The sequence below is a fragment of the Piliocolobus tephrosceles genome, chromosome 3 (genome assembly GCF_002776525.5).
Source record: "Piliocolobus tephrosceles isolate RC106 chromosome 3, ASM277652v3, whole genome shotgun sequence".
In the NCBI taxonomy this organism is placed as follows: Eukaryota; Metazoa; Chordata; class Mammalia; order Primates; family Cercopithecidae; genus Piliocolobus; species Piliocolobus tephrosceles.
Genome location: NC_045436.1, coordinates 180,514,212 through 180,536,485, shown reverse-complemented (window position 1 = coordinate 180,536,485; position 22,274 = coordinate 180,514,212). Strand labels below are relative to the sequence as shown.

The following is a 22,274-nucleotide window of genomic DNA, read 5'->3' as shown; positions in this document are numbered from 1 at the left end:
GGGACAATTGCCAGCAGCCCTCCGGGGCGGCTCCCCGGAGCGCCTCTCCTGGTGGGTGTTTGCCGTGAGTCATTGGCGCTGTGCTTTGCTGCCACAGAACCCATGAAAAGGCACTTCCCCGGCACTCACCTTCTTCCCATGCATACCCGCACACGGCTGCGTCTCACGGCATCCTGGAGGCTCCCTTGCAGGGAGTGACTGGGACCCGCCAGTTGGGGATGGTGCAGAGGCGAGGCCGGCTGGGACCCAGGAAGACCCCAGCCTGGTGGAGGTGAGCATTTCACAGACGTCAGCTTCATTCTTCGGTAGAGCGGCTAGGATTGTCGTCTCTTCTTGTGGAATAAGTTACTGGGCTTTTAAAAAAATAATTATTTAGGCTGGGCACGGTGGCTCCACCTATAATTATGGCAATTTGGGAAGCCAATGTGGGAGGATCACTTGAGACCGGGAGTTCGAGACCAGCCTGGGCAACCTAGGGAGACCCCATCTCTACAAAAATGTTAAAAAGTCGGGTGTGGTGGCGTGCACCTATGGTCCCAGCAACTCGGGAGGCTGAGGGGGGAGAACTGCTTGAGCCTGGGAGGTGGAGGTTGCAGTGAGCAGAGATCGCACCACTGCACTGCAGTCTGGGTGACATAATAATAATAATAACAAGATAAATTTTAAATTGTTATTTGCTAAACAATGCCCTGGCCTTCCTATATGGTGGCTGTCGTCATAAAGCCTTTGAACACTTCCCTCAGCGTCTGATGTCTCAGGAGGCCACAGCCCAGGGCAGGCCTGCCGTTCCCATGTTTTCCCTGTCTCGTTGGCGCCGCCAGGGTCCCTCTGTGTGAGGGAGATGTTCCGTAAACACACGGCCAGCAGCCGCATCCACAGACTCGTGGGGAGAGGCATGGCACGGCACAGGGAGAGGCTCGGCACAACGCGGCTCCACGGCAAACTCTCTGAGCAGTTTTAGGGTTCTGGATCCTGGAGGGGGCTCACCTGGGCACATTCTCACCAGCAGTGGGTGGGCCGTGGCCTGCCAGCCAGGACCAGCCCTTCCTGAAACCCGGCAAACCTTGTCCTCTCACAAGCTCCCCCCGCCTCCCAGCCACGGCCCATTTCCACGTATAAATCAATTTGTCTCCACTGAGGGGAGAGAATTGCAAAGCAAACAAATTATGCCCGCCCCATTGAGCCCCAGGCACTCTGGCCCGGGCTTAGAGCGTCGGAAGGGATTTTTTTTCCTCCACTTCTTCCCGTAAAATGACCCCCCCCCGGGGGGAAGAGACAGAATGCCCTGTAGCTCCTGGAGAACCACTCCCAAGTTCATCTCTCCTCAAAAGGCCACCTCGGCAAAAACGCACAGAGACCCAGCCGTCGCCTGGGAGGGTCTGTGTGTGTCTCTCACGGCTGCTGGAGGAAGCCCCACCCATGGGGTGCCCTCAATGGCAGACATTTATTTTCACACAGTCCTGGAGGCCAGAGTCCGAAATCAAAGTGCTGGCAGGACCATACTCCGGGTCCTCCCCGGCATCTCACAGATCCCGGCGTCACTGGTCAGCCTTAACGTCCCTCAGCTTGTGGCCTTCCCTCCAGCCTCGGCCTCAGCTGTCACCTTCTCCCAGCATCTGTGCGTCTCCTGTCCTCTTCCCATAATGACACCAGTCACTGGTTAGGGCCCCCCCCTAAATCCCAGGTGACCTCATTGCAACTTCATTACATCTGCCGTGGCCCCTTGTTCCAAATAAGGTCACAGTACCTGGGGCTGGACTTCAGTATATCTTTTTGAGGACACCACAACCCAACCCACAGCAGGGTCCAACCATCCTCATCAACGACGTGGACTGCCTTTTCTGAGGCTCAGTGAGCGCTGGCCCTGCCTCCCGTGGTCTCCGCCAGGAGGGGACATGAGATTTTGCCTCTTTCCCTGCAGACAAGGTGCTGCTATGCAGAGGAGCACCAACTACGCCACGCGGCCAGGCAGAGTCAGGGTTCGTACCACAAAATTCCACTCCACCCACTACATCTGCACCCAACAGCACTCGCTGGCACCCTGCTCGAGGGTAGGCTGTCACCAGTGTGGAAGGGGGACACTGCAGCCCAGGAGCTGCCCCGGGCACACAGCACCACCCTGCCAGCCACACCACACTCCTCCCCAACATACCACATCACAGTGGGAGCCACAGTCTAGTCTCAGGGGCCTGCCTGGAGACTGGTGTTGATCCCAGAAGACGCACTGGGCACAGTACCCAACCAGTCACCAACAGGCTGTGCCACTATGGTGCGTCTCCACGCCTAGGCTTCAGATTCCCCTGCCGTGACATGAGGGGCAGGAAGGACCGGGGATCTCCAAAGCCTCCCACCATCTCCTCCTCCCTCCATCCATCCCAGCACGATGAAGGCACTCACCTCTGCCTCCCTCCAGCACCGGGTATCCAGAGGTATCCTGTTGATGGTGATTCGCGCTGCACAGTGGCTGGTTGTCCTCATGTCCCCACACCCACACACGCAGAGGGGAGCTGCCCCTCATCCTCCCCACCATGGTTGAAGACATGTGGGCTGCACCAGCCTTACCTCTCAGTCCGCATAGCAGCCCGGAAGGATGGTCGCATCATCCTCCCACGTTCTGGATGAGTACACAGAGGCAGAGTATTTGAGTACCTGCCCCAGGACTGGCAGCCAGGAAACAGTGGAGCTGAATTCACACCCCAGAGTCTGAAGGGAACCTGGGAGCCCGAAGCCCAGAGCCTCTTCCTCTTCTGTTCTCCAATCTCCCACTCAACAGAACTCCATGAGCCGTGGTGCCACGCTGGCACTGCATGCGGCCTTGCCCATGATGCACACGGCTGCTTCTCTGGGAGCGCCCGCTCCAGTGTGCTGGGGTCCTCAGAAACCCACCTCTTTCTTGGAGTTCAGGTGGCTGACAAGGAACGCCCGGCCCTTGCTGCAGAGTCAGCGTGAATCAGGGTCAGGGGTGGGAAGCCATCTCCTCCCCATTCCCTGCCGGGGGTTTTTTTCCCTCGGCCATGTCCCAGCGAGAACTACGAGGAAGCACCAGTAACCCTGGGGACATAAGCAGGCACGAGGGGAGAGGCCCAGCAGCGCCTGTTCCGGGAGCTGTGGGGCTGCTGCCCCAGAGAGGCTCTTGATTTATGTCCCCTGCAAAAGATGTTAAAGTCCTAAGCCACAGCGCCCGGGAATGCGGCCTTCTTTGGAAGTAGGGTCATTGCAGGTGTCATCAGTTCAGAGCAGGTCCTGCTGGAGCAAGGTGGGCCCTGATCCAGTGGAACTGGGAGAGGAGATGGGGACACACAGGCTGACTCAGGAGGAGGAGGCCAGGGGACCACCAGGAGCCTCCCCTGGAGCCATGAGAGGGAGCCTGGCCCTGCTTGATGTGGCGCTGCTGGCCCTCTGGCCTGGGATGGCGCCATCTCTGCTGTTTTAGACCCTGGTGAGCGGGGCTTTGTGACAGCAGCCACAAGAATCCGATGTAGGCCTGAGGCTTGGAAAGCCCCGTTGCAAGGCCTTGTTGCTAAGTCTCCATTTTCCAGCTTGGAAAACTCCATGATTCATGATGACAGTGCCAGCACCCAGCCAGGCAGGAGCCTCGCCTACCCTCCCCGCCACTCCAGCCTGAGGCCCTGAGGAACGAGGGCCGGGCAGGGCACAGGGCTTCCGCGGCAGGCTTCAGGAGCCAGGACCAAAACACTCCTGTTCACAAGTCGGCTGCCGCCCTGTTGGGGGTGAGGCCAGGGGTCAGGTGGCCCCTCAGGACGGCTTCAGCTGCATGGAGGCTGCCCCTGCAGAGCCAGGGTGGACGCTGCTGCCATTCATCAGGGTCAGCACTCAGTGAGGCTGGGATTTACCACCACCCGTCCCAGGTCCTCCAGGTGGCACCTACAGAGGGACATCAGATGCTCTCAGCCCAGCCTGCGCCTTACGGGCCAGGTTCAGCGCAGAAAACTCCAGCAGCAGGTACCTTCCGTGTGGCCAGCAGTGCGAGGCCACCCCCCGGGGCTCACCTTGCTCTGTCACCCTCAGGAATCCAGGTCTCTTAGCTCAGGGCTGCCACCGCAAAATGCCACAGACTGGAAGGTTAAGCGACAGTTATTCCTCTCAGTTCTGGAAACTGCAAAGTCCAACATGAAGGTTCCGGCCACGTTCTGTTCCTGGTGAGGCCTCCTCCTGGAGCACAGATAGCTGCCTTCTCCCTAAGGCCTTGGGTGGCCTTTCTTCACACCTGTGGGTAGAGAGAGATAGAGCGCTTATGTCTTCTAGACAGGCAGACCTCCTGTCAGGAGGACCCCACCCTCACGACCTCATCTAAACCTGCTCACCCTGCAGAGGCCTGGTCTCCATCACACTGGGGCTTGGAAGAGATACAGATGTTAAGTCCATCACATCAGAGACTGCAGAGGGCTGTGGTGGAGGTGTCTGCAGCCCAGGCGGGGCCCTCACCCTGGGTGCCCCACGGCCTCTAGCTGAAGCAATGTGGTAGCTGTGACACCATCTCAGCGTCTGCAAACAGGAGCTCACCATTCTCCTCTTTCTGTTTACAGGGTTGAGGGGGGCTTTCTTGAGGCAAGTGCTTAGACGTGTGCTTTGCAACATAGGTGTGGTTTTTCTGATTCTGTCTCCAGGCAGTGTGGGGAACCGGCTTCTCGGAGGGGACTCTGCAGGAAGCCCGCAGAGGGAAGGCTTATGGAGGAGGGTCACCTGCACAACTCACCTCCTGAGAACATTTTCAGAGACTGCTGGGTGGGGGGCTCCACAGAGCCAGCCCTCGTGCTAAGCACTTCACATGGGTTATCTTATCTAATCTTATGGCAACTGGCTGTGGTAAGTACCCAAGAGTTGGTTCAGTAATTTGGAAATGACTGGGCCACTGAGTGCCCAGTATTAAATGCTGAGGGTGCCTCGGGGACAACAAGAAGCAGTCCTTACTCAGGGAACTTGGAGGGTGTGTGTGTACAAATGCACACACATGGGTGTATGTTATTTCTCTCTTTGTTCCACAAAGGCTTTCAGAGAGCTCCTGGTCTGAGCGGGCAGGGGTAGGTGGTCCAGGAGAAGGTAGCAAACCCACAGCAATGGCCTGGGAGACTGCGGGTCCAGCTGACAGCGGCATGAAGGTGAAGAAGGCTTCGCAGCAGACAGGAGAACTCGATGGTGGTTTTAGCCCTGGAAGTGGGTGTTCCCCTCCAGGGAGAGAGGAGAGTAGTAGGCCAGTGTTGGGGGTACCCTGTGCCCCCAGCACATAAGTGGACTTAACGAGAGGTATCAGCTCCATTCTGTGGGATTGGTGGGAAGGAGAAATTTATCCTTGTCAGGGCGATGGTGAAGCTGACGTGGATGGGGATCATCTGCACGGGGCCTTGAGGGACACGGGGCTTCAAAGGAGCCCCTCTTTCTACTCTGTTTCTTCAGGAGTCTCAACCCGGCTGCAGACATGGCCAGCCTGCAGACACCTCCTGAGCCCCCAGTGTGTCGGGCCTGCCGCCCACCTTTCTCCCAGGAAGCCAGAGAGGTGTGGGTAGTGTCACCGCACAGGCTGAGCTCCAGCTTCCCGGCGCAGGCCCAGCACTCCCACGATCCTGCCCGTCCTGAGCCAACCACGTCACCAGGCGGGAACTTGGAACTTCACAGTGCAGGCAGGTCAGCAGTGGAGAGAGGCATAAGCCCAGGTGCTGGGATCCCCCGCTCTCCCCTGCACGTGGGAGGCCACGGTGTCCTGGGCTGGGGCCTGCAGTTCCCTGTGTTGCTGTGCTGGGCACCGTCTGGGCATCACTGCCATGTTGGTAAAACACCACGAGTTTGTTTCAGCCAAGAGAGAGGCAGACTGGTCAAAACAGGCTCTGATTCTCTTTATTGAATTGGGGGATATTGGATTTGTGGAACTCAACTTTCTGATGACAAAAAAATTATCTGCGTGGCCAAATAAAGATGAACGAAGCTGAGAGCCAGCGCAAAGGGCCATTTCAGCCGCGGGCCCGCCTCGCAGGCCACTTAGCAAAGCTGGGCTGGTGTCCTCTGCGGGGCTGGGCTGCAAAATGCCCTTTTGGATTTTTCTTAAGCTAACGTTAGTAAATTGCATATAAATTGAATCTCAGCTAAAAGGTAAAGATAGCCCACAGCCAAAGGGCAGGGCCACCCCCCACAGCAATGGCTGTGCTTTATAACCAGTCAGACACAAACTAAGAGGGGAAATACGGTTCTCTCGACTAATCAATTACATTTGGGTAATTGATCGTATATTATTATTGATGAAAGCCCATAATATGTGAGTTAGAAGGGAGAGGGTTCTCCAAAGATTAGATTTGTATACGAAAATGGAAGAGAAAAAACGACTCTCATAAAATCATTTGCGAGTGCTTTTTGGTGTCATGCCTGGCAGAACACGGGGCCTGGCCCTGATCATTCACGAGTGTTTTATGGTGTCATGCTTGGTGGAACACGGGACCCAGCCCTGCACGGCTTCTCTCCGCTCCCTGTGCCCTGTCCACCTGGGAGAAGAGAACGGGACATTTAGCAGAGAGGAAAGTTGTAAGGCCACAGGATCTGCCCAGCGGTCAAAACGTTGTCACAGGGAAGAGAGAGGACGTGGCCAGTGCAGCTGCCGAGGGCCACATCCTGTGGACGGTTCACAGAAGAAATGGGTTCCATGTAAGGAAGTGCTTTTTCACAACGAGAAAAATCCAGTAGCAACAGCTTCCCAAGGGGCTGATCACCCCATTTCACCCCATCCATGAAGGCAGCCGGCAAGGGTGGTGAGAGCTGCCCCCAGGGACGCTGGAGAAGGCATCGGGCTGGGTGTAGGTGCATCTGGGTGAAGGCAGCTGGCAAAGGTGGTTAGAGAGGCCCCCCAACCCCCGGGACTCTGGAGAGGACATCCAGCTGGGTGCAGGTGCATCTAGGTGAAGGCAGCTGGGAAGGGTGGTGAGAGCAGCCCCCGGGACTCTGGAGAAGACATCCAGCTGGGTGCAAGTGCGTCTAGGTGAAGGCAGCAGGTGCGTCTAGGTGAAGGCAGCTGGGAAGGGTGTTGAGAGCGGCCCCTGGGTCTCTGGAGAGGGCATCCAACTGGGTGCAGGTGCACCTAGGTGAAGACAGCTGGGAAGGGTGGTGAGAGCAGCCCCCGGGACTCTGGAGAGGACATCCAGCTGGGTGGAGGTGCGTCTAGGTGAAGGCAGCTGGGAAGGGTGGTTAGAGAGGCTCCCTGCCTGAGATGCCAGAGAGGACATCAGGCTGGGTGAAGGTTTCTCTAGGTGCCCTTCAAGGCCGCTTCAAAATCAAGACTCCAGGCGTCTCGAGAGTGCCAAGCCCGCACTGGGGTGGGGGACTGGAGGGGCCTGAGATGGGACTCAGTGAAGCCTCTGGCCCTGCAAGGCCCCCAGGTCTTGTTCAGCTCCTGCCCATATCCAGGGGTGGTTCCCCCGACCCTCACTCTCTCCCACCTCCCTCACTCTCTGAGAACAGCTATTTTCTTACTGCTCAGAGAAAACAGGCCAGGAGGTGGCGAGGGTCTCCACTTCCAGCCTTCAGTCACCACACCCATTTCACCTTCCTTTCTGCTGCTCCAGCCCCCATGGCCCAGAGCCCCTGCAGGCACTGAGGCCCACCCCTTCCCACCCCCTTACCCCCATCCCCACCCCCACCTCCCTTTCCCAACTCAGACTTCGGGCTGACAGCGTGCGCGATTTAGAATCGTTTTGACCCCCCTTCCAGAGGATAAGCACCTCCCTTGGCCTCCCCCACACCCCCCCGTGAGGGCCGGTACCTGTTTCCCTCGCAGATGGCTCAATCCACCCTCCACCATGTCCCAGAGACGCCTTTGACAAGTCTCTGTGGCATCCACACCAGCAACGTCAACAGCCCGTTTCCAGTTTTCATCCTGTTGCTTGTTCATTTATTCATTCATTTCATTCGTCGTCTCTTCTCTGCGCAGTGAGCATCAGGGTGGCCAGCTCTCTGCTCGGACCTGGGATGCAGGGCGGGTCCGAAGGACACAGCTCGCTGCTCCCTCCCGCACAGCCTTACAGGTCAGCAGGGACCCCAGACAGGGCAAGGACACTCCGGGAGCCAAGCCGAGCACCCCGTGACGGGGATGATGGGAAGCCCTGGGTGCACACCAGACCCCACACGCGTGCTCTCTCAAACCCCCTCACCCTAAACGCTCCCACCAACACTTCTGCCTGGTTTCACTGCCTCCTCTCCGGAGACTCCGTCCTGGTCTCTTCACAGAGCCTTCTCCCTGACTCCTTTTTATAAATTGAGATAAAATTCACATAACTTAGTATTCACCATTTTAAAGTGCTATTCTTTGGGTTTTTGTATTTCACATTTGTACAACCATCACCACTCTCTAACTTCAGAACTTTTTCATCATCCCCCCAAAAACTGCGTCCCCATCAAAGTCACACACCCCTCAGCCCAGGCGACCACATTCTCATCTCTTCTATGGTACATGAGCTGTTCATGTCATCTACTTCGTCTTAGGTCAATTTTACCACTTATATTTATATTTTAGTATATGTTACATATTTAATTCATATTTTTCTAGGAAGTCATCTCTTTTTTTCTTGGTGTTCAACTTTAGTGAAGAGTTATATAAAGAGTTCTATGAAGTTTTTTTAAAAATATATTTTAAATCTCTTCCCATTTTTTAGTCACAACTCTTTTCTTATTTTTCATTGTGTCTCTTTTGCTTTCTTTATTTCTTAATCAGGTTTATGACAGATGTGTCTGTTTTGTTGTGTCTTTAAAGAACCAACTCGGGGGCTTCTGAGTATTTTCTACCATTTTCGTTTGCTTTCTATTTGTTTTGTCATTTTCATCTCTTTTTCTAATACTTTCTTTTGTTTTTTTTTTTTTTTTTTTGAGACTGAGTCTCACTTTGTTGCCCAGGCTGGCGTGCAGTGGCATGATTTTGGCTCACTGCAACCTCTGCCTCCCGGGTTCAAGAGATTCTCGTGTCCCAGCCTCCCAAGTAGCTGGGATTACAGGCACCCATCATCACGTCCAGCTAATTTTTGTATTTTTGGTAGAGATGGGTTTCACCATGTTGGCCAGGATGGTCTCAAACTCCTGACCTCAAGTGATCTGCCCACCTCAGCCTCCCCAAGTGCTGAGATTACAGGCGTGAGCCACTGCGCCCTGCCTCTAATACTTTCTTAAAGTGATAGATCGATTCCTTTCTTATAGTCTTTCTTCTTCAATACCGAATGTATTGAAGGCTTTCTTGTTTCTCACTGAGGAGCTTCCCTTTTCATGGCTGTCAGATTAGTTTCTAATTCCAGCTTTCATTCTAATTCCAAGAATGTCATACAGAGTGATTCCTTTCCCAAATCTCCTCTCCCCTCTCCCTGTAGTAACAACACCCTTGGTGTTTACTGGGTCCACATTCACCCAGGATAAAAGGTGCATCTCCCAGCATCCCCTGAGTCAGCTGTGGCCATGTGACTATGTCTGGCCAATAGGGTGTGAGCAGAAGTGATGGCGCCCTCCATGTCTGTCTGCTGGGGTACAGGTGTGACAGTGAGCCAGTTGGGACCATGTGGAGGAGGGCACCCCCTAAGATTGTGGACCAGCAGCATGATGAAGCCTAGGTGCTCAGAGAGCACCCAGCTCCCTGCCCACCACACAGCCCACACTTTTGTGTTAGAAATAACAAAACAAGTTATTTTTATGTCCATAATGGTGATCCACTCTTCTTTGGTTCTCAGCCATGCAGCTAAACCTATTCTGTAAGATTAAAAGTACAGTTTAACAGTATATTGCTTACTTTCCATATACTGAGAGTTTCTGGGGGGGGGGAGGAGCAAAAATTTATTATTTCTAATTTTTCTAGAATACAACTAGAGAAAAAACCTACCTTTTCAACTTTCTTATGGTTTTCTTTGCAACTACAAACATCATCAATGTTTATAAATGGTCAACGGGTCTTTGACAAACTGTATAATCTCTGTGTGAAGCAGGGGATGTTTTACACATTTATTAAATCAAGTTTATTGGTTATGTGGTTCAATTCTCTAAAATATAATGTATTTATTTATCATCTATTAAGCTGGTCTGATTCTGAAGATGGTACCTAGCATGGGGCCATCTGGGATCCTGCTTTTATTAAGTTCTTACATTTCTAAATAACTTGGCTTTTATAGAGTTAGCTGCTGAATTGATTCATGTATAACACAGATTTATTTTTTTATCTTACTCACTACTTACTCACAATGTCTTTCCCACTTCATGCTTTGCTCTTCACCTCACCTCCTCTGTACTAAAGCGTGCCTTGCTATCCGGCCTGCAGCTGCTTGGCACTTTTTTTTTTTTTTTTTTTTTTTTTGACAGTCTTGCTCTGTTGCCAGGGTGGAGTGCAGTGATGTGATCTCGGCTCACTGCAACCTCTGCCTCCCGGGTTCAAGCAATTCTCCTGCCTCAGCCTCCCAGGTAGCTGCGATTACAGGCGCCACCACGCCCAGCTAATTTTTGTATTTTTAGTAGAGACGTGGGTTCTCCAAGCTGGCCAGGCTGGTCTCGAACTCCTGACCTCGTGATCCACCCGCCTCAGCCTCCCAGAGTGCTGGGATTACAGGCATGAACCACTGCACCCGGCCAGCACCACTTTATTTGAAGCCTTGTTTATCACTGGCCCATAATCACGCGTCTTTAAAACGCATGCAAGGTGTTTTCAGCCCAGTCGGATAGTCTTTTTGCGGTTCTCTGGGTTTGCAGCGATCTCGGGCTTCTCTCCTGGTTTACCCCAGGGCTCTCCCCTGCTCAGTCCCCGCGTGGTCCCGGCCCTCCCATGCCACCAGGCGGCGCTGTTCCCTTGCATCCTCAGCGTCAGACTCCCAGTCCTGCCGGACAGGAACCCAAACACCAGCCTCCACCAGCGACTGGGAGCCCTTCTCCCCACCATGCCTGAGCCCCCGGGGGCTTCCGGCCACTTACACCCCCAGGCCCGGGAGGTCAGCCGTGGGATGCCTCTCGATCACATGCTCCTCATTCCACATTCAAACCTGACTTTTGCGGGGCTCTCACGTGGCCTTGAATCTCTCAGGGAGCTGGGTAGTCCCTGCTTCCTCTTCCTCCTGCTGGCCCTGTGCTAAGTCCATGCTCCTCTGCTCAGAAGAGGGTCTGGGGTCATCCTCCCTTTATCCTTGCCAATCTACATGTCTTTCTTTCTCTGTGACCCACGAATTCCATCTGAAGGGGCAGTGAGAGAGTGGCAGAGAACACAGTCCCAGCCCAAAGCCAGGTTTTCTGGTTTCTAACCTTGGCTGTGTGATGATGCACAAGTCACTTGACCTGTCTGTGCCTGTGAGATGGGGATAATTCTAATATGTCTCTCCTTAAGGAGAGGAAACAAGTTGAACAAGTTCAGACAACATGTAAGTTGTGCCTGGATGGGGAAAACAGTCCATGGATATCAGCCATTATTAGATCGTTTATCAGTAGTAGTAGTATTCATGCAGGGGTATAGACTGTCAGGGCAGAGCCCTTTCCTCTGAACGCTTTGTAAACATCCGTCGGTCTTCTTTCATTTGTTTGTTTATTTATTTTGGAGACAGGGTCTCGCTCTGTCACCCAGGCTGGAGTGCAGTGGCACAACCTCGGCTCACTGCAACCTCTGCCTCCTGGGTTCAAGCAATTCTCCTGCCTCAGCCTCCTGAGTGTAGCTGGGATTACAGGTGCCTGCCACCACACCCAGCTAATTTTTTGTATTTTTTTTAGTAGAGATGGGGTTTCTCCATATTAGCCAGGCTGGTCTCAAACTCCTGACCTCAAGTGATCTGCCTGCCTCGGCCTCCCAAAGTGTAGGGATTACAGGCGTGAGCCATTGCGCCAGGCCTTTTTTTTATTATATTTTATTTCCCTATTATTTGCATATGGGGCTACTGGATCTGTTCTTAAAATCTCTTTTCCCTCATAACTTCCTCGAGGCGGTATTTTTGCTTTATGTTTCAGGTAATTCCTCCATTTGTTCCTCCCCAACATGAACTGAGAACTCAGAGACATGAGTCACTCCTCTGATTCAACTCGTAAATGGGTTTTTCGTTTACAAAGAATGATTTCTAGTTCCAGAAATTGTTCATGCTGCTGTTGAACGTATCCACCTGTCTGTCCATTGTCGTGTTTCAAGAGGCAGCACCTCTCCCCGAGACCAGTCCCCTGGGGACCCACTCCTCGGGGTCTCAGCTCTAGACACATGGCCTCCTGGCCAGGCGTGGTTTCTGGAGGGGCTGTGGCTCTTCATGGCACCTTGGTCTTCTCAGCTGCTAGGAATATTAAAAGTCAATCATCAGAGCTTATATGTAGCCCTAGTGGGTTATATCCCAGAACGAAAGGCACTTGAAGAAACAAGTGGAGCTGTTTGCAGTGATTGCACTGTGGGTAGCGGGCTGGCCCTGGGCTGTGAGATTATTGTGTGTGCTTTGGATAAAGCAGGCACAGTTGTGTGACTTTCTACTCTGTCCTTTCCCTGCTTTGCCCTGAAATCTGGGATTCTCTACACAGCAGAAGGTCATTCTGGTTTGGAATTGGAAGTAGCAACATGAACCCTCTGTGTTTTTTATTTTTGTTTCTGTTATTGAGATGGAGTCTTGCTCTGTTGCCCAGGCTGTGGTCCAATGGCACGATCTCAGCTCACTGCAACCCCCGCCTCCTGGGTTCAAGCAATTCTTCTGCCTCAGCCTCCAGATTAGCCTGCCACCATGCCTAGCTAATTTATTTTTTCTTTTTTTTCTTTTCTTTTTTTTTTTTTTTTTTTTTTTGCATTTTTAGTAGTGATGGGGTTTCATCATGTTGGCCAGGCTGGTCTTGAACTCCTGACCTCAGGTGATCCACCGGCCTCAGCCTCCCAAAGTGCTGGGATTACAGGCGTGAGCCACCACTCCCGGCCTTATGTGTTTTCCCTTTAAAAACAATTGGATATCTAGCTCTGTCCACGGACGGGCCTGGAAGCGGTGGGCACCCCTACAGCAACAGGCAGCCCCGGTGCACAGCAGCGTTTTCCCGATGCCGTGTCCACACTAGCGTCCACCCGAACCACTGCCAGAGAGGCTCTCCAAATGAAGATGAGGTTCGTTCAGGAGTCGGGCGTTGCAGTGGAAATACATACGCTGGAGTCCGCTGTGCGTATTCAGGGAGGTACAAGCACAGAGGCGTTAATGGGAAAGTGAGGAGAATCACATCATTGTTTTGGGATAATTATCCTTGCCACAGGAATCGATAACACGGGTGGTAACAGTCTGAGGCTGGGCAGGCGTCCTCGCAGAAGTGTGTTTTGTGTGAGGTTGTCATGGACTTTGCTCACGAGTGTGGCGTTTGCCGTCTTCTGTGATTGATTTATGGGGAACACCATCAGGGTTGTGCCCACCTTTATTGGTTGGGGTTCTGGTTTGCTTTGTTTTTTAACACAATTGTCTCCATTTTGATTCTGACAGCTTTCACACTGGAAACCAGGGGACTGCGGAAAGTGAGAGGGGGCGGCAGGGCCCAGCCAGGGGGTCCTGCCAGGGGCAAGGATGTCACTATGGACTGCGCAGATTCTAGCAAAAGGACACGGAGCCAGGCGTGGTGGCTCACTCCTGTAATCCCAGCATTTTGGGAGGCCGAGGTGGGCAGATCACCTGAGGTCAGAAGTTCGAGACCAGCCTGGCCAACATGTTGAAACCCCATCTGTACTTTAAAAAATACAAAAATTAGCCAGCGTAGTGGCAGGCACCGGTAATCCCAGCTACTTGGGAGGCTGAGGCACGAGAATCGCTTGAACTCAGGAGGTGGAGGTTGCAGTGAGCCTAGATCGTGCCACTGCACTCCAGCCTGGGCGACAGAGTGAGACTCTGTCTCAAAACAAACAAACAAAAAAGGACATGGAAATGTGAAACGTTCCCCCACTGGCTGGATCTGGGGTGGTGTGTGGAGAGAATGCCATCTCCTCGTCTCCCCCTCCCCAGCTCCCACTCTTGCCATGGCCCTCCTGCACAGCCTTCCCCAAGGCTCCCTGACCAACTCCTCATTCTAGTTTCTATGATGGGGACCTGGTCCTCGGCTCCTGACATGAACGGGGCTCTGGAATGAGTCCTTCCACCCCACACACCCACTGATTAGGCTTTTCCCTAGACAATGAGGATGGGTGGGACAGAATGAAGTGCAGGGAAGGCCTCGTGCAGGTGCTCCTCGTGGGCACTGAGACTGAGCGGCCACCCGCACACCCTGAGTCCTGGGCAACTTGTGCCCGCTGTCTCCACACCCATGTCAGCAAAGCAGGAAGCAGAGGTCTGCTCCACAGGCCTCCTGGGGTTTCAGAGGACCCCTGCATGGTGCCCTGTATGCAGTGGAACCAAATAAATGTAGACCTTCAAGTCACTAGGCACATGGGTGAATGTCGGGTGCAGGGGCTCGGGAGGCTGCGAGGTGTTTCCCAAACACTCCAGATCATTACCCGTGCCTTGCTCAGCAAACCAAGCTCTGCTGTGCCAGTGCAAGACTTGAGGGCTGTAGGCTGCCTGAGCCCTCCCGTGCCTTCCCCTCAGAGCACACCGCCCAGCGCCGGGGGTGTGCCTGCTCCTCTGGGCTTCAGCTGGGAACCCCGAGGCCTTTGCGTCAGGGCATAGGTGCCAGGAGGCAATGGAGTGAGGCTGAGGGTGCTGGTGGGGACCATGCTGTCATTCAGTTGAGGTCGAGGCACTGCTCAGAGTGGATGCCCATTTCCATGGAGGGGCCTGCCCGGGCCTGGAGCTCTGGAAACCAGGACAGCTGATGGGCACAGCAGGGAGCGCGTGAGGGGCCATTGCGTGGCAGATGTTACCCTCTCCTAGGGGCTGAACCGTGTCCCTCCCACAAAATTCATCTGCTGAAGTCCTAGCCCCAGGTCCTCAGTGTGATCTTATTTGGAGGTAGCATCTTTATAAGGGTAACTACATTAAAATAAGGGTCACTAGAGTCTTATATTAGGCCCTAGCCCAGTATAAGAAGAGGAAATGTGGACAGAGACACACGTAGTGAGACGATGATGGGAAGAGGGGGGGAAAGATGACCATCAACGAGCCAGGGAGTGTGGCGCCAGGAGCCTGCCCTGCCGACAGGGCTCTGACGTCAGCCCCCAGGGCTGCGGGAGGACACACTTCTGCTGTTGAAGCGCCAGGTCTCTGCTGCTTTTTGACGCAGCCCTGGCCGGCTCAGGCACCTTCTCTGCCGCATTCTCTGTTCAGGCTATGGGACCCCTTCCTGGAGGATCCTGGGGCTGACAGACTTTCTGGATGGTGAGAGAGGGGACAGGAGAGGGTCCCTGGACCCAAGTAGCATGATCGGGATGAGGGAGGGCCCAGGAATATCCACCCCCATGGAGCCAGGCCCCCCGGAAGCCCGTGAGCCTGAGTGAGGTCCCCTCGACCATGCCATGAGGCCCCAGGCTCTGGCCAGCTCTCTTGCCCTCGAGGTCTTGACCCTACCTTGGGGTCACCTGCTGCCCACCCCCATCCTCCCATTCAGCGTCCCCCCTTCTCCTCTGCACTCCAGGACACATGAGCTTCAGCTGCAGGATCCAGAGCTCAGCTCCTACAGCGGCTCACACCCTTGGCCCACCTCAGTTTCCCATTTGAAGTCAGTTCAAGGCCTCGTGGTCTGGGAAAAGCCAGCTAGTCCACCTGGCCCAGCACAGATGGGCTGGAGTCTCAGGCCTGCAGTCAGGACCTGTGGGCAGCAGGATAGCTGCCTGGGGTTGCCCCATGGGGCCTAGGCCACAGATGTCCTCAGGCAATAAGGGTCAGTCCCCAGCCTTCCCTGGAAAGCGCCTCACACAGAGCCTCTCATTCCAGTAGAAAGTGGATATAAACACTTTAATAAAACGGCAGCGGCTTTGTGGGATGTCTGTGGCAGACAAAATCAAGAGCCAGGGGCCCAGGACGCGGAGATGGGCCTGGGTCTCCACATCCGGGCGGGTGCTGGGGCTGGGGCTAGTACTTGAGCAGCCAGCGTGGCCTGTGCGTGCTCAGCGACGTGAAGTAGGACCACCACCAGGGCTTGCTCCCGTCGGCCGAGGGCTGCCTGCGTGCCCGGAGTGGGTCGGGCTCCGTGGCCTCCCCCAAAGAGCTGGCACCTCCCAGCGGGTCGTGCGGCCCAGTCCTCCGCAGCCCGTGAAGAAAGTTCCTGGGTCCCACCCCCAGAGGCTGCAGAATGAAGTCGACACGGCCAGCCCTCTTCATCCGGGCGGGGAGGATGACTTTCTTGATGACCTTGGTGTAGCCAGGGGCTTGAGCAATGACAATGTGGGTACCTGGGGGCAGCAATCTCCAGTAGTCGCCATCAGGGGCTGTGGACAAATACATTACAAATGATTCTCAGGAGGACTTCAGACCCAGCCGCAGGGTGACGGGTGACGGGTGTGAGTGGGGAGAGGTTGGCGTGGGAGGCAGACGCCAAATGTGCACTTGCCTCTGTGTGAGCCTGGAATGTCCTTCACACCTCTTTTCTCTGTCAGACTCTTTTTTATCCCTCAAAACCCTGCGTAGGCACCCCCTCTTCTCTGAAACCTTCGATGACCACTCCCATCCCCCATACCCAACCACAGTTAGCAAAAGACCTGCTCTTCTCCGGACCACATCTCTGCCAGGTAACACACATCACAGCATACTGTCATTTTTCATCAGCTGTGAAATCCCTTTAAGGGCAGCCAGAGCCCGCACGGGGCTGGACACCCCAGCTTGTCAATGGGGTATGAACTTTGGGATCGAAACCAATAGGTTTCTGGGTGGAATTGGCTCTCCCCAGCACTCTCGGAGAAGGAGGCATTTTTGTAGGAATACAGGCACGCATCCACCCGTCATTCAGTAGCCATGGCCGGGCAAGCTCTTCCCTCACCAAATGCTGCAAGGAGACGCAGCCTGCAGCAGGCGCAGACCCTGGTTCCTGCCCACCCTCCCCGACCCAACCAGCCTGGGAAGGAATGGGGCATCCTGCCAAGGGTTGGGCACACTGTGAGTGCGTGAGGGTGCCAGCTGCCACTGTGTGGCATTTCCTTGGCAGACGTGGGTCCCAGGGAACAGCCAGGGACGTCCTCACCTGTGGTGATGTCGTGGCGAATGCCTTTGACTAAGATCCGGGCGTTTTTGACGGGCTTGCCGAATTTGTCCATCACGACACCTTTGATGCCCCGGTGCACCTAAAGAGACCAAGGAGAGGCCACAGAGATGGCGAGAGCTCTCCCAGTGAGCATGGAGGCCGTCAGCTGGTTCCCCACATGCTCCTCAGAGCTCAGTATCTCGGGGGAACCAACCCACAGAGCCCTCCTCCACCAGCCCTCGCTCTGCCATCTTTAACAAGTCAGTCACTCCCCTCTCTGAGCCTCAGTTTCCTCCCTGGCAATTGACCTGAGCGTGTTCCAGGCTTTTGAATGACCCTGCATCTCGCCCGAGGCCGGACTTACTCCATCTCAACGGGCATTGAGCAGAGAACCCTGTCCTGCCACTCTTCCGACTGATGGGCGTTCCTTCCCTGCCTTCCCAGCCACAACGGGACTCGCTGGTTCCCTCTGAGCTGAGGCTTCTGAAGGCAGCGTGGGCGTCGGAGAGGACGACAGCCGAATGCCTGGACCCTGGCTAGAGCAGCGCAGTTTCTTCATCATACACGAGGATAACACGCCCTGCCTTGGTACCGCTCGCCTGGCCTTGGCACGAACTGATCGTCAGCACACAAGCTCCCTGCACGCCCACAGTGCCAACGTTTTCGCCCTGGAAAGCCCCTCCCAGAGCTCCCTGATCCTGTCCGCATTTCTTCTAAAACAGTCAATGACAGACCATCACACGGCCCCTGCTATAGTCAGCAGAAAACAGCTTGGGGTCCAAGGATGCTGAAGGTCACGCTGAGCGGGACCAGGATGCCTGTGGGGAGAGGAGTCAGTCCAGTGAGGCTGCCCCGTGCCCAGGCCCTGCGCGGGGCTCAGCAGCAACAGATCCCCCAGGGAAAGGGCTCCCAGCCAGGCCCTGCTGTGCTTCCAGAAACTGTGAAAATGATCTTACTCCTCTTAAAATCAGGATAAAAGCAAAACTTTTTAGGTTGGAGAGACTGTTTTGTTATATATTCATCTTTATGTCGACAGTTGTAAAAGTGCAATTTTAAATACTTCCTGTGGAGGGAGGAGTCCACAGAAGCAGAGGGCGTGGGCCCACAGGGTCAGGACCCGGCCCTGGCAACAGGAGCGTCCTCCTTCCCTGGCCCAGGGACATGGGCCTGAGAGGGGCTGGGTTTTCTCTGGGCCAGAGAACCAGCTCTGCCCCAGTGACTCCTCACTTCAGACAAACCTTTGCTTCTGGGTGCCTCAGTTTCCTCAGCTGTAAAATGTTCCTGAGGCCAAAGCAGCTCTGGCTTCTGCAGGACCGATGACTTTAGCAACCAGCATGTGAACTCTAATCCCACCGTGGCTGACCCCCACAGTGACCCATGAGGAAACCAACTCGCCTGACACACGCTGCCGACGAGCTCAGAGCCCGCAGCTCCTAATTGCCGTTCCAGGCTCACGCCCAGCCCTCAGTGGCGAGGGTGGCTTAAAGAGGGGATGAGCACCCAGTCCAGCTCCACCAAGCACATGCTATCACTTGTCTCTGTGCCGCAGGAATTTGGGGAAGCCAGAGCACATGGAATCTTGATGAGCACATCACGGGGTCCCAGCCCTCCTGATGCGGTGGAGAGGGAGTGACGGCCACTGCCCGCTGCCCTCTGGGGCTTGTGACCCCCACCCTGGATGCTCTTGTCCACCCTTCACAGCCTAATGGCATCGCACTCCTGAAACAATGTCTTGTGGGCTCACATTTAGGGGGAGGGAGAGCGTAAAAAGTAAGGTTTTCCTGCGTGAGAGGTGATGGGGAGAAACTGGACAGCTTGAGAAGCCACTGTGCCCCTCAGCCACCCCGCCCCGTGGATCCTCCTCACCCCCAGACAGCATCTGAGCCCTCTCTGCTTAGAATACCCTCACCAGGACAATTCTTTCCCTCCCTTCAAAACATAGATCATACTCCTCCTCCTCCAGGAAGCCCTCCCTGATGACCAGCCACACTGGGGGCCTACCCCAGGGTCCCACAGCCCCAGGCTTCTTCTCTGCCAGCCCTCACTTCTGCCTCCCCCAGCCCCACCTGACAGCAGGGGCTCTCCCAGGAGGGTGTCTTACAGGAGGCCCTCACTCAACATCGGCCTGCACTGGATGGATTTTTTTTCTGTCCCTGCTCTTGGGCCCAAGGGTCACCTTCACGAAACACGGGGCACATGCGGTTCTCTGGCGGGGAAGCAGAGCTGCCACGCCGCCCCTCCCCTAGCCCCGGGTTATGTAGACTCCCACCCGAGGCCTGGCCAGGATCACTATGAAAAAAGCCTCAATTGGCCACGACAGGCTTGATCCTTATCAGGAGGCCGCACCCAGCTCTCCGCCAGCCAGCAAACCGCCCGGCCTTCCAAGGTCCAGGCTCGCTGTAAATCTTCATATCCCAAGACTTCACGTGTAATATCCACAAGCAATGCCAGCCATATTCGAGGCTCCTTCAACCTCATGTTCACCAGACAGCTGCAAAATGCAGTGTGCACAGGCCTGGCACGAGAGCTTATAGAAGAGTGAGACTCACTGCAGGTGGCACAACGCTGCAGCATAGCCATCAGAAAGAAACTCAAATGGAAGAATGTTCCATTATTACTTTGTTTGGGTCTTTGTTTATTTCCTTCCTTGGCGGCTGCTGCCCTAAGGAGTTCGCTTAATTCTTACTTGGAGGCAGGTTCCTGATTTTTCTAGAAAGGAGGGGGCTTATGGACAGAAGGCTTGGGAACAAGCAGATCTGGGTGACACCAGACAGGCCATGTGACTCTCTGACCCTCTGTCTCCTCCTCTGGCTGTCTCACAAACACTGGGAGCCTGGAGCGTGAGCCTGTGTGTGGCCCAGAGACTCCAGGTCAGAACCACAACTCCATCTATAAAATGGGACGGCCCCGTCTGCCGCCTGGCCTGGTGTCAAAACCGGCTGCCCTGTGTGGGTGGGTGCCAACTGTACGGTGCCGTGCCCTCACCCCTCCTTGCTGCTGCAGCTCAACCCTCCTTCTGAGGTCTGCTTCTCACTGGGCCTCTGTGCTCATATGCAATTCATGTGATTCTTGAAAACGCTTGGGAAAAAAATAGCAGAAGTGTCTTCAGAACCCAGGCTCTCTTCCGTGTGACATCCCGGGTCCTTCTCGGGGTCCCCAGCACCCTCGGTGTGAGCTGTGCTGGAAGGGGAGCAGACACGGGCATAGGGTCCCCACTCTGACACTGAGTGCTAGGGAGACCTTGGCGCTCTGGGGCAGCAAGGCGGTCATTTTAGACACATTCTCAGCCATCCCTACTCACCCCCAACCTGCCTGCTTCTGGGTGACCTCAGCCTCACGATAGTAGTCACCCCTCAGTCAGGCCGCCCTGCCCCGCCCCCAGGCTCTGCCAGCCACTTCCTGCCTGTACCCTCCCCTCCGAGGCCCCAAAGCCCTGCCTGAGCCACACAGCTACCCCACTGCCCAGAGCCCTCACTCCCGCGCCTCCTGGAGCGCAGTGCCCGCCCCATTCCACGGCTCCAGTCCTCACCACAGCCCCTGCGGCTCTGGAGGGTTTCAAAGGCCCCATGGGGTTCTAGTATGCTCCCCTCTGCTGGGAGCTCTCCCTGTCCTGTGGCTTGATGTCTCCTACCCTTCTTCAAGATGAAGCTATACAGCCGCCTCCAGGAAGCCCCCCGGCCTCCGAGGCTGGGTCAGACACCTCACCGGGCTGCCCAGGCCCGTGCTCCCTTGTCTAACTGTGCTGCTTTAGGTCGTGACACCCTTGCTACAGGGACTCCAACACATGGCACTGCCGCCCCAGCACCCACAGGGCACACAGAGGAGAGCCGGCTGCTGCATCTCAAGTTGCGCATGGTGGACAGTGAACCCCAAACGAGTGGCAGCGAGAGGAGCATGCAGTGAGCTGCTGGGGCCGCCCTGGGAGCCTGAATCTGCCCCACCCCACCCAGGCCCCAGCTGGGCCAGAGCCTGGAGACCGTCAGAACTCACCGTCTCCACGAAATTCAGGAGTGACTCCTTGTTGTGCTGCCAGAGCGTGTACAGGGCCTCCTCGGGGGGAAACTTCACACAGCCCAGCTCCACTGTGATCTCAAAGCAGTTAGTGTGCAGATAATTGAAGTCGGACATACCTGTGACACAGAGACAGCCAGGAGGTCAAGGGCGTCAGCCGCACAGAGACAGCCGGGACGTCGGGGGCGTCAGCTGAGCGCCCAGCAGGCATGTGAGTGCAGCAGGTGCTTGGCAACAGACGGCCCTCCTACAACTGAGGAGCTGAACAACGGTGAGGTGGGCCGTATGATCCCCACTTTGCAGATGTGTAGATGGAGGCCTGGGATGTTACAGGAAGGGGCAGAGCTGCATCTTGAGCCCAGGCAGCTTGGCGGCAAAGTCCACAGGCTTCCTCACCCCCGTGCTGTTCTGGTGAGGTCAGGGATGAATCGGTTTCTAACAGAGAAGCCCGCAGCACGAGGCAGCCACACAGGCCTCTGCCATCCCAGCTGCTGGCCTGGAGGCCCCATGGTGACAATGTCCATTGACCCAGACGCTGTCCTGACAAGAGTCTAGGAGGGCGATCCTATTAGCTCCATCTCCCAGAGAGACCACGGGTCGGGGCTAGGGTGGACAACCAGCCACCTGGCCAGCTGAGAAGGCCTCAGAGCAAGTTGGGCCTACCCCGGCTGCACCCGCTTCTGCCCTCCGTGCCACCTGCTTTTGGAGTTTCTTGTTCAGCAGAAGCCATGACCGTCTCCAAGGCAGGCCTAGGGCGATGGCACCCACAGGGGGTTGCAGGGAGCCCTTCCGAAGCTCAAGGCTCCTGAGCCGCCGACCCTGCAGCTGCTGTTGACAGTCCCTGCCCAGACCCCAGTGTAGCCACAGTCACTGTTCCTGTGGTCCAGCTAGCTCTGGTCCCCGGCCTCATGCTTTCCCAGGGCCATGTCAGGTGCAAGAGGGGACAGAGGCCACGCACAGTGGCTCACGCTTATAATCCCAGCACTCTGGGAGGCCGAGGCGGGAGGATCAGGAGGTCAGGAGATGGAGACCATCCTGGCCAACACGGTGAAACCCCGTCTCTGCGAAAAATACAAAAATTAGCCAGGTGTGGTGGTGCGCACCTGTAATCCCAGCTACTCGGGAGGCTGAGGCAGGAGAATCGCTTGAACCCAGGAGGCAGAGCTTGCAGTGAGCCAAGATCGCACCACTGTACTCCAGCCTGGGCGACAGAGTGA

At 55.5% G+C, this 22,274-nt stretch overlaps 1 protein-coding gene across 3 annotated transcripts in view; it reads right to left on the bottom strand.

The window, feature by feature from the left end:
- Positions 1-15,797: 15,797 nt before the first annotated feature.
- The window catches only part of CPZ (carboxypeptidase Z), a 28,695-nt gene continuing 22,218 nt past the window's right edge, over positions 15,798-22,274 (bottom strand). For 2 of the 3 annotated variants that reach the window (XM_023206687.1, XM_023206686.1), the window contains 3 exons: positions 21,037-21,176; positions 17,047-17,146; positions 15,798-16,297 (listed from right to left, as the gene is read on the bottom strand). In XM_023206687.1, the coding sequence (XP_023062455.1) occupies positions 15,942-16,297; positions 17,047-17,146; positions 21,037-21,176 (596 nt within the window). In that variant the 3' untranslated portion in view covers positions 15,798-15,941. The remainder of the gene's footprint in view (positions 16,298-17,046; positions 17,147-21,036; positions 21,177-22,274) is intronic. The other variant, XM_023206685.2, reaches the window with a different exon arrangement.